At 71.4% G+C, this 13,182-nt stretch overlaps 7 protein-coding genes and 1 pseudogene across 8 annotated transcripts; 4 read left to right on the top strand and 4 right to left on the bottom strand.

Annotated features, from left to right (window-relative positions):
- Position 1: 1 nt before the first annotated feature.
- Positions 2–2,437, bottom strand: MSY001_1805 (annotated as a pseudogene). The gene is given in 2 exon segments: positions 2–1,346; positions 1,353–2,437. Coding segments are annotated over 2 exon segments (2,430 nt in total).
- A 100-nt stretch (positions 2,438–2,537) lies between these two features.
- Positions 2,538–3,863, top strand: MSY001_1804 (uncharacterized protein; the record flags this gene model as incomplete). Its single annotated transcript, XM_018883625.1, has 1 exon — positions 2,538–3,863. The coding sequence occupies one exon, from the start codon at positions 2,538–2,540 to the stop codon at positions 3,861–3,863; it is 1,326 nt and encodes a 441-aa protein (XP_018740366.1).
- Positions 3,864–3,943: 80 nt separating this feature from the next.
- On the bottom strand, positions 3,944–6,168 carry MSY001_1803 (uncharacterized protein; the record flags this gene model as incomplete). The annotated part of the gene is made up of 2 exons (XM_018883624.1): positions 3,944–4,124; positions 4,187–6,168. The coding sequence occupies 2 exons, from the start codon at positions 6,166–6,168 to the stop codon at positions 3,944–3,946; spliced, it is 2,163 nt and encodes a 720-aa protein (XP_018740365.1).
- Positions 6,169–6,275: 107 nt separating this feature from the next.
- On the top strand, positions 6,276–7,721 carry MSY001_1802 (uncharacterized protein; the record flags this gene model as incomplete). Its single annotated transcript, XM_018883623.1, has 2 exons — positions 6,276–6,327; positions 6,427–7,721. The coding sequence occupies 2 exons, from the start codon at positions 6,276–6,278 to the stop codon at positions 7,719–7,721; spliced, it is 1,347 nt and encodes a 448-aa protein (XP_018740364.1).
- Positions 7,722–8,229: 508 nt separating this feature from the next.
- On the top strand, positions 8,230–8,435 carry MSY001_1801 (uncharacterized protein; the record flags this gene model as incomplete). The annotated part of the gene is made up of 2 exons (XM_018883622.1): positions 8,230–8,344; positions 8,368–8,435. 2 exons carry the CDS (start codon positions 8,230–8,232, stop codon positions 8,433–8,435), a joined length of 183 nt encoding a protein of 60 aa, XP_018740363.1.
- Positions 8,436–8,476: 41 nt separating this feature from the next.
- MSY001_1800 (uncharacterized protein) lies at positions 8,477–8,818 on the bottom strand (the record flags this gene model as incomplete). Its single annotated transcript, XM_018883621.1, has 1 exon — positions 8,477–8,818. One exon carries the CDS (start codon positions 8,816–8,818, stop codon positions 8,477–8,479), a length of 342 nt encoding a protein of 113 aa, XP_018740362.1.
- Positions 8,819–9,051: 233 nt separating this feature from the next.
- On the top strand, positions 9,052–9,323 carry MSY001_1799 (uncharacterized protein; the record flags this gene model as incomplete). Its single annotated transcript, XM_018883619.1, has 2 exons — positions 9,052–9,241; positions 9,265–9,323. The coding sequence occupies 2 exons, from the start codon at positions 9,052–9,054 to the stop codon at positions 9,321–9,323; spliced, it is 249 nt and encodes an 82-aa protein (XP_018740361.1).
- A 37-nt stretch (positions 9,324–9,360) lies between these two features.
- MSY001_1798 (uncharacterized protein) lies at positions 9,361–12,585 on the bottom strand (the record flags this gene model as incomplete). The annotated part of the gene is made up of 1 exon (XM_018883618.1): positions 9,361–12,585. One exon carries the CDS (start codon positions 12,583–12,585, stop codon positions 9,361–9,363), a length of 3,225 nt encoding a protein of 1,074 aa, XP_018740360.1.
- Between the last annotated feature and the right edge of the window lie 597 nt (positions 12,586–13,182).

Genomic DNA, 13,182 nt, shown 5'->3' with positions numbered 1-13,182 from the left:
GCTATGGGGGGCGGCGCCGGAAGAAGAGCATGTACGGCGAGGCGGTGTGGATCTGTGCGTCGCCGGGCGTGATGCGCTGGTCGTCGCAGTAGTACCACAGGCCCTGGGTGCGCACCGATGCGGTATAGTGGCCGGACGTGAGGGTGCCGAAGTGGTGCGTCACGCCGTACAGGTCGTACAGGTACGGCGGGCGCTGGCTCTCGCTCGCCGACACACCCCGCGCGGACGAGCCGGGCGGCAGCGGCGGCGGCATGTAGTTCGAGAGGTCGAGTGACTCGGTAGGGAATACGACGCGCGTGTCGATCTTGTTCGACACGGGGCCGCGGTACGTGAACCGCTTCAGGTGGACGAGCAGGACGGGCGGCAGCCGCGCGAGGCTCAGTCGCTTCGTCGAGCGCCGCGGCTTTTTGCACTGGGGGCAGTGCCATGCGTTGCCCTTTTCGAGCACCTCCTCGCGCACAAACGCGTCGAGGCACTGGCTGAGCGCCACCTGCGACATGCCGCGCCCCGCCGGCACCGGCAGCGAGAGCGACATGAACGCATTGTACGTGGTCGACGTGTGACCGCATGTGAGGCACGTCAGCTGGTTCCGCAGCTGCCCCTGGAACGCGTCGACGACCACGCTGTCGTTCCGCCGGCGGTACAGACCCCACTCGACGACGCTCGCGAGCTGCGGCGGCAGGCGGTTCAGCTCCGCCTGCTGCGTCTCGCCGAGCTCCAGCGCCGGCGGACGCTGTAGCACGCGGTTCAGGTCCTCGTGCAGCCCATCGAGCAGGAACGTGAGAAACTCTTGGCTGTCCTGCTGCTCGTGGCTCTGGAAGAGCGGCGCGAAGCGCCCGATCGCCTCGCGGAACGCCGTCGGCGCCACACTCGCGTACTGCTCCGACCAGATCGTGCGCAGCAGCTGCGCCAGCGCATCGGCGAGGGCGCCACGCGTCCCGAGCGGGTTCTGGGTATTGATCGCCGTTTTGTACGTGCCGTCCAGCAGGTACTGCGACAGCAGCACCGTCGCGCTCAGGCACTGGATCGTCGCATTCATGTAGCACGTGTTGCCAAAGTTCTTCAGGCCCGTAAGCCCAATTTTGATGTCGCGCGCACGCGGAAAGGTCGGCGCTGCGTCCCGCCACACAGTCGCGCCCGCATCAGGCACGACGCGCGGCGCCACAGCCGGCGGCGGCGGCGCGAGCGACGTGGGTCCCGGCCCAGAGGCCGGCGTAGGCACCGCCGGGTAGTCGCGCCGCCCGCTCACGAGCGCGGGCGGCAGCGCCTCGCTGCTGCCCTGGTACGCGCGCGGCGGGACGCGCGGCGGCACATGCGCGGACGCGACGGGCCGCAGGCCCGGGAGACTGTACCCAGCGAGGCGCGCGTGCCGCACGGCCGCGAGCGCTTCCTCGCCGGCCGGGCCACTCGTCGCGACAACGCCCGCCTCGCCGACCTGGCGCGCCCACGACTCGAAGCCGCCACGCAGGAGCACAGGCGTGTGCAGCCCATCCGCCTCGAGCGCGCGCAGGATGGTATCGAGGTGCACCTGCTCCGGCGTCGCATTGCCCGGCGTCGCCAGTGCGCGTGTGCGCTGGTCGTACAGGACCAGGACGTCGTACTGCGCGCGCCGGGCCCACAGCGCCGCCTCGGGCGGAGGCAGGAGCGCCTGCAGCTCGGCCGCCGTGACGGGCGGCGCGGGCAGCCGGCCGGGATCGACACAGACTGTATCTGCGCCGCGGATGTGCCCGGCATCGTGCTGAAGGCGCGGCCGCACGTCGAGGAGCAGGAGCGAGAGCCCCGAACGCTTGACGAGGAGCTCGTTCCCGGCCGCGTCGGTCGTCTTGTCAAAGCCAGGGTACATGTACGACCACAGGTCCTCGACCGACACCACGGGGCCGGCGGGCCGCGGCGGCTTGGCGGGCGCCGGCGCCGGCTCCGACGGCGCGCTCTCGGCGCGCTCAGGCTCGCGGCGCCGGGCCTCCTCGTGGCGGTCGGTGGCCTGCTGGATCTCCTGCTCCGCGCGCGCCTTGAGCTCCTGCTCCATGGCCTGCGCGCGTTCCACAATGTACGGCGTGCGGTTCATCAGCTCCTGGTACGCGAGGAACGTGGGCCCTCGCTGCTGCTTGACCGACGCCCACTCGGGGTGCTTCGGCACGAACGAGGCGACGCTGGCCGTCGTGAGGTAGTGTACAAACGCAGAGACCATGTTGCCCTGCGCATCCGCCATCTGCGCCTTCTCCAGCAGCGTCGAGGCGGCGCCAATGTAGCTCTTGACCGAGAACGACGGGTCGAGGGTCAGGTTCACCTGCTTGCGCAGGTTGACGGGGTGCGTCGGCGGGAGGCGCGGGTCGCCAGCCGCCGGCGGCCCTCGCGGCACCGCGTCGGCGTCTGTGCGACGGCCAGCGCTCGTGCCGACGTCCCCTGCCAGGTCGCCGCTTCGCCGCGGCGCGTCCATCAGCGGTGTCGCGGGCCGTCCGGTGCTCGCGGCGGGCGGCGCTCCACTTGGCCACGTGATGGACACGTCCGACTCGCGCGGCCGCCCGCCGCGGCGCAGCATGGCACGTCCGCGGCGCTCGACCCGCGCGCGCCGCGCGCGCACGGCGTCGTCCTCGGAGATGTCTTCGGAAGAGTCTGACACCTTTCATGTGGAAGAGCGGCCCCGCCGGCGCGCGCGCACGTCGCGCGCGCCGCGGGACGCCACGCCGCGGGACGACGTGTCGGAGGACGCTGACGGCGCGGACGGCGGCGATGTCGTCGAGATTGACGGGCACGAGTACCGCGTGGAGGACGACTCGCTCGTGCTCGGCACGGACGATGCAGGCGAAAAGAAGATCGACGCGCAAGGCCGCCTGCTCGGCGGCCGCAGCTACCGCGTCGCGACGCTCTCGTCGCCGGATCGCTCTGACCCCGAGCGCCTGTACATGCTCTCTATCGACATTGCGCGCGTGCTCGGCTACCGCGACTCGGCGTACTTCTTCCGCAAGAACCCCCTCTTTTACAAGGTCTTTCTCACGCAGGACGAGAAGGACACGCTCGTGGCAGACGGCCGCCTGAACAGCTCGCTGCGCACGCGCAACGTCACGATGGTCACTGCGCGCGCCGTGTTTATGCAGATGGGCGCGCGCGTCGTTGCGCGCGGCCGCATGGTCACGGACGACTACTACGAGGCCCAGGCGCGCGCGGAAGGCAAGAAGGAGGGCGCGCCTGTCGCCATGCCCTCGCTCGATGACATCCTGCGCGCCGAGCGCCGCCGCGAGAGCGACCGCGACCGCGAGCGGGGGCGCCGGCGCCCCGACGCCTCGACATACACGACGGTTGATGCGCAGGGCGAGACGATCGTGACCACGTTCGGCGACGCGGGCCACGCGCCGTTTGAGCGCGCCGAGGCCAGCGCGCCGCGCCGCGCGCTCCTGCAGCGGGCCGACCTGTCCGAGGACAACTGGATGGCCGAGTACGCGCGCAGCGTGCGCAGCATGAACGCGGAGCTCCTCGCGGCGCGGCGCGAGCAGATGGTCGCCTTCTCCCGCACGCCCAAGCGCGTCACGGTGCCGGACCATGCGCGTGCGATGCGTGCGGACGACGAGGACCATCTCTTTTGCGATACACGCCCGCCCTGGGAGCGCGCAGCGGACACCGAGCCCGGCGTGCTCGCCGCGCGGCAGCGCGCCGCACGGGCCGCCGAGCGCCGAGCGCGCCGCGCCACACAGCCGCCCGTGGGCCTGTACGATCCTCACACCCACGCGCCGATGGTCGACACGGCCATGCAGCCGCGCGCCGCGCACTTTGCCAAGGTGTCCGACACGCCGCTCCATCTGCCGCCCACCGCGCGCCTCGCGGGCCTGTGCACCATCGATACCTCGCTGTGCTTTGCGCCTACCTAAGACCGCGGTGCTCGCGGAACCACGCGCCGACCTCGGCGTCGCTCGGCACGTGCTCTTCGCCGAGCCATGCCACAAGCCACTCACGCAGGGGCGCGGCGCCCGCCGCGGGCGGCAGCCGCTCGTCCTGCGCCACACACAAGAGGCACAGCGTCGCGCGCGTAGGGACGAGGTCGAGGGCGCGCATCCACGCAGGCACGAGGAAGAGCTCGTCGGCGATCTCGCGAGCGAGCGCCGCCGATGGCATGCCCGTGCCATCCGCGCCTGCATCCAGTAGGGCCTGGAGTAGGCAGCAGTACTGGTAGAATCCTTGCGCGTCGATGCACAGCATCGCCGCGTCCGTCGGCGCCGGCGAGCTCGGCGTATCGGCGCGGCCCGCGGCACCGCGCAGTAGGCCTGCGACGCGCTGCTCGATCCACTGCTCCCAGCGGCGCAGGCGCAGCTCGCCCCGCACGAGCCAGCCCCGCACACTGCGGCCGGCCGCCTCGAGGGGGTTCGTGCACGCCTGCAGCTCGGGGTACTGCGCGAGGAGCGTGCGCCGCACGTACTCGCGCACGGCCAGCGGCGCCACCAGGTCGGCGCGCGGCCGCGCCGCCCTCGCCGCGGCGCTCAGCATGACCTGCAGCGAGACCGCGTCCGGGCGCACATGCAGCGTCGGCCCGAGGGCCTCCCACACCCGCAGCACCGTCTCGTGCGCGCCTGCGCGCAGAAGACCGGCCAGCAGTGTGTTGGCCAGGTACGTGCTGGGCGGCACACGCACACGCCGCGCCGTTGCCTCAGGCGGCGCCTGGGTCAGAGGCACGTCTCTGAGCGCCTCGATCGTCGGCACGCGCAGCTGGACGGCCGTGCCGCGCGGCGGCAGCGCCCATCCCCCGTGGCAAAAGTGCACGACGCTCTCGAGCGCACGCGCAGGGTGTCCTGCCTGGAAGTACAGGCGGCACAGCGTCGTGAGCGCCCACACGTCCGGCGCCATGCCGCGCTGGAGCATGGCGTCCCACACGGCCCACGCATATGCCGGATCGCCGCGCGCAAGCAGCCCATCCACGAGCGCCGTGTGCGCGACGACCGAGGCCTGGAGCTGCGCGTGGATGTCGTCTGGCACGCGCCACGGCGCGCCTTCGCCGGGGACAGCGCGGCCATCGCGCCCCGGGAGGCCCAGGAGCGCTGCGACGCGTGCGGCGGGGATGCGTGCGTCGCCGGCCGCTGCGCGCAGCATGAGCATCCAGTCAGCGAGGCGCGCACGCTCTGGCGGCGCATCGGTGCCCTGCACGAGTGCGTCGAAGAGGGCCCACGCCTCGTGAACGTCGGCGTGCGAGGGTGAGTGCGCGAGGGCGCGAAGCAGCGGCGTGGCTGCCTCGTCGGCGGTGGCATCGAGTGCCGCGTACCACTGTCGCGCGTGGGCCGTGTCTCCCTGCGCGGCAGCGGTACGCACCGCGACGCGCAGGAGCGCAGGGCGCGCCTCGGGCGGCAGGGGCGCGAGCATGTCCTCGAGCATCGGCACGCTGAGCCACGCGGCGCCGCGGCGCGTGTGGACGCGGTGTGCGAGGTGCGCCACGAGCTCGTCGCGTGTGCGAGGCGCGCGCTCGCATGCCATGGCCCATACGCGCAGGAGCGCGGCGCGTGCGCGCTCGTCAGGGCAGCCCCGCAGCGCAATGGTAAAGGCCGTGAAGAGGAGCGTATGTGCATAGCCTGGCTGGGGCTCGCGCTTGTCGAGCCAGCGGCGCGCCGTCTCGAGCGTGTGGTGCGTGAGCGCACGCGCGGAGGGCCACGCCTCGTGCGTGCGCAGGAGGCGGTGCCAGAGAAAGAGGCACAGGCGGTGGGCTTCGTCGACGCCGAGCGTCGGCAGGTGACGAGCGACGAGGCGCATGGCGCTGGCCGCCTCGCTGCTGTGTGCGATTTTGTGCAGGGCGCGCTGTAGCACAAACGGCGGGAGCTCGCCGGGCTGGAGCGGCTCGAGAAGCGCCGCGCATTCAGGCCACGTTGGGCGCGTATAGGCGTTGTACCACTGGACGAAGCGCGCCTCCGGCACGCCGCGCTCGCGTAGCGTCGCCTCGACGGCTGCGCGATCGCGCTCGGCCATGCACGGCAGGTCATCAAGTGAGGCTGCGGCACTCGGCAGCGATGTGCGCGCGCCCCGCGCGGAGCGAGTACAGACGTCCAGGAGGGAGCGCATGCTCAGGGATGCGACCGGTACGTGGTCGGGCGGGAGGCCCATGGGCGGCGCGGGCGCGGGCGCGAGTGCGTGCGCTGACGGCGGGCGTGCCGGGAGCGCAGAGCGCAGGCCGCGCGCGGCCGTCGCGGCGCGCATCGCGGGCGGCTCGAGGCGCGTGCGTAGCGAGCGCCGGCGTGGCGTTAGCATCACGTGACACGAAAAGCCTTTTTCCTGCGGCGGCGCGGCGGCCGCGGCGTACGACCATGACGGAGGCGGTGGACCAGCTGGCAGACCGCGTCGGCGGTCTGCAGATTGGTGCGTGGCGGGCCTGCTGACAGCAGATGTGACGAAGCTTACGCCGCTGAGTCCGGAAGTGATCAAGAACCAGGCGACGATCAACATTGGTGCGTCCAGGAAGACTCACAGCAGGCACGATTGGGCACGTAGCGCACGGCAAGTCGACGGTGGTGAAGGCGATTTCGGGTGTGCAGACGGTCCGTTTCAAGAATGAGCTGGTGCGAAACATTACGATCAAGCTTGGCTATGCGAATGCCAAGATCTACAAGTGCCAGAACGAGAAGTGCCCCCGTCCGCAGTGCTACCACAGCTACCCGTCGAGCAAGGAGGAGCACCCGCCGTGCCCGGTGCCGGGGTGCAGCTCGAAGATGGAGCTGCTGCGCCACGTCTCGTTCGTCGACTGCCCTGGCCACGATATTCTGATGGCGACCATGCTGAACGGTGCGGCGGTCATGGACGCGGCGCTCCTGCTGATTGCCGGCAACGAGCCGTGTCCGCAGCCGCAGACGTCGGAGCACCTGGCGGCTGTCGAGATTATGAAGCTGCAGCACATCATCATCCTGCAGAACAAGGTCGACCTGATCCGCGAGCAGGCGGCCGAGGAGCACTGGCAGAGCATTGTGAACTTCGTCAAGGGCACGGTGGCCGATGGCGCGCCGATCGTGCCGATCTCTGCGCAGCTGCAGTACAACATCGACGCGGTGAACGAGTACATTGTGAAGCGCGTGCCGGTGCCGGTGCGCGACTTTACCGCGACGCCGCGCCTGATTGTCATCCGCTCGTTCGACGTGAACAAGCCCGGCGCGGAGATTGACGAGCTCAAGGGCGGCGTGGCCGGTGGCTCGATTCTCTCGGGCGTGCTGCGCCTCGGCCAGGAGATCGAGGTGCGCCCTGGTATTGTCACGAAGGACACGGAGGGCAAGATCCACTGCCGCCCCATCTACTCGCGCATCGTGTCGCTGCTCGCCGAGCAGAACGAGCTGCAGTTCGCCGTGCCCGGTGGTCTGATCGGTGTCGGTACCAAGATCGACCCGACGCTGTGCCGGGCAGACCGCCTCGTCGGCCAGGTGCTCGGCGAGGTCGGCCAGCTGCCGGCCATCTACACAGAGCTGGAGATCAACTACTTCCTGCTCCGCCGCCTGCTCGGTGTCAAGTCAGACGACAAGAAGCAGACCAAGGTGCAGAAGCTCGCGAAGAACGAGGTGCTCATGGTCAACATTGGCTCCACCTCGACCGGCGGGCGCGTCATGAGCGTCAAGGCCGACCTGGCCAAGATCTTCCTCACCTCGCCGGCCTGCACAGAGGTCGGCGAAAAAATTGCCCTCTCACGGCGTATCGACAAGCACTGGCGCCTCGTCGGCTGGGGCAGTGTGCGCCGCGGCACACAGCTCGAGGTCGAGGGCGCCGCGTAGTCCGTAGCCGTTGTACAGCAGGCCTGGCCCGATAGCCCGATCGCTCCCACCGTCATGTCCGCTGCCTCCTGGCCGTGGAGTGCGCCGGCCGCGGCGCCGGCCGACGGCGCTGCGGCGGATACGGGACTGCTCGCCTACTTCCGGAGTGGGCTGTCGGGGTACGTGCCGCTGCGTAGCGGTGCACGCTCGAACGAGGAGGAGGCGTACTTGAGCCTCAGCCACTGGGAACGGTACGTCGGCGCTCCTGACCCAGCTTCCTGGGCTTTCTCGCGTGCCTCGGCGGCAGCGGGCTGTGCTTCCTCTTCGCCTTCCTCTTTGTGTCGCCGCCGATCCTGCTGGTGCGCCCGCACAAGTTTGCGCTGGCCTTTACGCTGGGCAGCCTCCTGTTCATGGCCGGGTACGTGGACGTGCTAACGCCAGGTTTGCCGTGCTCACGGGCCCGGTCGCGCACCTGAGGCACCTGCTGAGTGCCGAGCGCCGCGTGTTTTCCGCGGCGTACCTCGCGTCCATGGCGCTGACGCTGTACTTTGCCCTCGGGCCCAAGAGCCGACTGCCGACGGTGCTGTGTGCGGCCGTGCAGATCGGCTGCCTGCTGACGTACCTCGCAAACTACTTTCCCGGCGGTACGTGTCGCGATCTCACGCAGGCCTCACGACGCTGCGGTACGCCGGCACGTTCCTCGCGCGCGGGGGATCGAGTCTTCTGCCTATATAGCATGCAATCCAGGGACTGGGCCTGTCCCGCTACGGCAGCCTCTAGTGGTGCGGCTCGGCGGGAAGGTCGGCCTGCAGCTCCTTCAGGTACTCGTTCACGTCCTGCTGCTCCGACGCAGCCTCGTCGGCGGCGTGCGACACGGGCGCCGCATCCGGCTCGGCCGCCGCGTACGCCTCGAGCTCCGACGAGATCTCGGACGACGACGGCGTCGACGGCGCGCGGGGGGCAGCAGGCGCCGAGAACTCGCGCACCTGGCCCTTGTGAGCATTTTCGTCCTTCGGCGGCGCCTTGTACGCCTTCAGCTCACGGAGGTAGGCCTCCTGGACAAGGTCTGCGTCAGTGTGGGGCAACGCACCCTTGCGAGCGACCGCCGAGGTCGACATGGCGCGGAGACCCGCGGTGCGGGCCTGGCCTGTTAGCACAGAAGGACGCGGCGCCACGTACCGACAGCAGAGCGCGTGGAGCCACAGCAAACATCATGGAAGGGGCGTGGAGCGTTCGTCCGCCGTTCGCACCGCTCCGCTCGGCCGGGCACGCCCGGCGCCAGCGCACGAATCACGTGACATGGCCCGCGCGCGGCGGCGCTCGCGGTGTGGCGCCGTTCCGTTGTCCCACCATGCAGGCTCTTCGTCTGACTCGTCCCGCGACTCTGCGCTCGACCGCCCGCGCGATGACTGTGCGCATGTACAGCCCTGGCCCCGAGGGCGGCGCCGGCTCCGTTGCCAGCAGCAAGGGCTGGCACACGCGCGAGAAGGCCCAGGAGGACCAGTACATCCTCCAGCACGAGAAGGAGAAGCTCGAGAAGCGTACGTATGCCCCGCTTACGCAGTGCGTGCCTCGCTGCAGGAGCAGCAGAAGCTCGTTGAGCACGTATGTGTGCCCGCCTAACCCCAGCTCTCGGACAAGGAGAAGAAGTAGTGGATAGTCATCTACGGCGCCAGCCCTCCAGTTGCCGGTCGCGCACCTGCTGCACGTCGACGACGTGCCCGTGCGCGAGCAGCCAGCGCGCGTACTTGCGCACCACATGCACGTCGCTGCACTCGATGTGCTCCGCGCCATGGTCGCCCAGCCGCGCGCAGAGCAGCGTCTCGAGGTTGCCGACCACGAACAGCTGGCGCTGCGCCCGCGTCAGGGCCACATTCATGCGCCGCCGGTCCGCGAGGAACCCGATGAAGCCCCCGCGCTCGCGCGGCAGGCTCTCGAGCCGCGCGGCCGCCGCCTCGCTCGGCCGCTCGCGCGCCCAGTGCAGGGCGGCGGTGCCCTCGACGGAGCCGCCGCTCGCTTTGACCGTGCTAAAGACCATCACCGGCTTCTCGCGCCCCTCGAAGCCATCGACCGTGTGCACCTCGATCGCGCTCAGCTCGCTCGCGCGCCGCGCGTCCATCGCCGCCAGGGTATCTAGCGCATCCTCGCTCAGCTGCGGCACCGTCGACGCCATCGCGTCGCCCCCCGTAGCCAGCGACTCGCCGGCCGCCAGCATGCGCTGCAGGAGCCGCACCTGGGCCTCGTACGGCGTGACAATCCCAATGTCCGCGCCGCGCAGCGTCGGATTCCGCTCGAGCAGGTCACACACGAGCTCGAGGCACAGGTCCGCCTGCAGCGGGTTGTACGGCGACGCCCCGCTCGTCCGCGTCCACGCCCCCACCGCCGAGCTGCTCGACGCCACCGGCGCATGCGTCAACAGCGTCAGCGGCAGCGGCTCGTCCATCGCGTCGTACGCGGCAAACACGCTGTCGTACGCACCGAGCGACTCGGTCGACGGCGCATCGCGCAGCGCGCCGTCGTAAAAGTGCACGTTCGGGAAGCGCGCGAGCAGGGGGTGCATGCGGAACTGCACGTCCAGCATCGTCGAGGGCACCGCGCACCGCGCATGCGCGGCGCCCGGCACCGTGTCGCCGCGGATCAGGCGCTCGAACAGACTCGTCGAGAGCCCCGCCCGCCGCGCCGCGGTGCTCTGGAGCACGGGCGGCAGCTGCTTGTGGTCGCCGACCAGCGCGAGCTGCGCGCACCCCTTCATCAGCGGGATCAGCGCGATCGGCTCCGTGGCCATCGACCCCTCGTCCAGGAACACGAGCGGAAAGTCGATCGCGTTCAGCTGCGCGGACCCCGCCGCAATCGCCGTCGAACACACAACGTCCGCGCGGTGCAGCACATCCGCGTACATGCGCTGCCGCAGGACGTGGCACCGCGCCGTGAGGTGCGCGATCGCGCGCCGCACACGCACCGCGCGCTCCTGCATCGCCTTGTCCGCCTGGCCCTGCCGCAGCGCCGCTTCCAGCGCCTCGCGCGTCGCCTGAGACTCCTTCAGCGCTGCCTCGGCCTCGGCGAGCGCCGGCGCACTCGCGTGCCGCGCGAGGTGCGCGTCCAGCGTGTGGTCCGCCACACTCGCCCGCGCCGCCGTCGACGAGCCAGCGCGCACGACCGTGAGGCCCGCGCGCACGCAGCCCTCGACCAGATTGTCCACGGCCACGTTCGTGTGCGCCGCGAGCAGCACGGGGTGCGGCACCTGGAAGTGCTGCTTGAGCAGGCGCACCGCCTGCACGAGCGTGCGCGTCTTCCCGGTGCCAGGCGGCCCCTGCACGAGGCTCACGCGCTCGCGCAGCATCATCGCGACGGCGCGCAGCTGGCTCCGGTTGAGGCCCAGCTCCGGGTCGCCCTCGACCCGCACCGGCCGCGCGCGCGCGTACCGCTCGCACCAGCTGTGGATGCGCTGGTCCTGTGCAAAGAGCCCCGGGCCCGTGACAGACGCCTGGCCCGTCAGCACGTCGCGCAGCGTCGTGCCGGCGAGCGCGTACCGCCGCTGCGGCGTGCCCGCACGCACCACGTCGTCCGGCTCGTACAGCATGGCATCGAGCGCCGCCTCCGTGCGCTCGTTCGTCACGTTGCTCTCGCCGCGGTCCAGCCGCCAGCGCTCAAAGAGGCCCAAGTCGAGGTGCTCCCACGCCTCGCTGAACCGCACGCGCACCTGCGTGGGCGTCACATCGATGACCTCGGCCGGCACACGCACCACGCGCTCAGGCGCGCCCGGCGCGCCGCCCGCGAGCGTCTCTGCCGCGGCATCGACCGCCGACGCCTTGCGCCGCGCCATCCGGAGCCAGTCGGGCGGCGCGTCCTCCGGGCACAGGTCCACGACCGAGCCGGGCTGGAGCTTGTGCCGCGGCAGGCGGCGCGAGCCGGGCAGCTTGAATACGCCGACGCGGCGCCCAAAGTGGCGGCCCGTCTGCCAGAATGCCATGAGGCCAGGCACCGCGAGCCCCAGCGCCACGAGCTCATGGAGCGGCCGCGAGCGCTGCTCATGCAGCTCATCTTCATGGTGCGCGCGCTCGTACGACAGGACGCGCCGCCAGTGCTGTTGGTACTGCCGCGCGCCCAGGGTCAGCGCGCGCATCGCGCTCGTCTCGTGCCCGGGGTCGTGCGGCGCACGGTGGACCGCGCGCGCGGCCCTGTGCGCCGCGCGCAGCAGCAGCGACTGCGGCGGCTTGCGCCGCACCCACGCCCACTGGTCCGCGTCCCAGGCGGGGCCCACGAGGTGCGTGTACGTGTGGCCCGGGAGGGCGACGCCCTGCTGCGACACGGCGACGAGGCGCCAGTCGTACTGGTCGCGCACGCCACGGCGTGGCGTGTGCGACGTCGGCGCGGCAGGTGCGACCGGCGTCTCGGGGGCCAGCGCCTCGGGCGCCTCTTCCCGGCGGCGCGCGGCGCCGGCCTCGAGAGCTGCGTCCGGATCCGCCAGGAAGAGCGCCGCGATATCACTGGGGAGCGCCTCCTCCGGCCCCCCCCGCTCGGCCTCGTTCGCCGCGTCGTCGATCCAGTCGTCGGGCGGCATGGGCAGCTGGTCTAGGGGCGGCGCATCGACGGGGAGCTCGTGTCGCTCCATGTCGTCGCCGCCGTCCTCGCTGGGAGGCAGCTCGTCATGCAGCGTGGCCGCGCCCGGTCGCGCCTCCCACGCCTGGAAGAGGCGCTCGAGCGTGGCGCGTCGCACGCGCTGTGGCGCGTCCTCGGGCGGCGTCCACGCACTCGCTGGCGGCGCCTGCCATGCATGGCGCATCTCGCGATCGACATCGCGCTGCTCGGCCAGCGCGCGGCGCCACGTCCGAAAGTGGCGCACACGCCCCGGGCGCGCGGCCAGCTGCGCCGCAACGCCGCGCATGGTCGGAGCGCGGCCGGCCGCGCGAGCCGCGCAGGGCGTCTGTCGATGCTGAGTCAGCAGGACTACGGCGCTAGATGGTCAGCTGCTTGAGCTCGGGGGTATGGGGCGAGTCTGACTCGCGGCCGCGCGGGGCCTTGGGCGCGCGCAGGTGCTGGCGCGTACGTCGCGGGGGCCGTCTGCGCGTCGCTGGTGGGGGCGACGCAGACACGGACGACGCGGAGGACGCCGGCGATCGTGGCGACGACGACGCCGACGATGCACGTGCATCGTGCTCCGCGTCGCGGCGCAGCAGCTCCTCGACGACGGCTTCCCAGTCGCCCAGGCGCCGGAGGAGCAGGCGCACCGTGCGCTCCGAGTGCCCCGGCACGCTGCGGTGGATGAGGCACTCTGCGTCCTCGTCCGCGTCCGCGTCCGCGTCCGCCTCGGGGATGCATGGGTGGCCCGTGTGCGGCCCGTCGAGGCGGCGCAGCGAGCTGTAGTGTTCCCAGCTGTGGTATCTCGTGTGAGTGCGCGGTACGTACGCCAGGTGCAGCGGGCCCACACACTCGAGGGGCGCCGCGCGCGCGGCCGCGCGGCGCGGGCTGGGGCGGCGCCGTC

This window comes from Malassezia sympodialis, genomic scaffold, assembly GCF_000349305.1.
Source record: "Malassezia sympodialis ATCC 42132 genomic scaffold, msy_sf_9, whole genome shotgun sequence".
NCBI lineage: Eukaryota > Fungi > Basidiomycota > Malasseziomycetes > Malasseziales > Malasseziaceae > Malassezia > Malassezia sympodialis.
The sequence above is the reverse complement of the archived record's forward strand: the minus strand, read 5'-3'. Positions and strand labels throughout refer to the sequence as shown.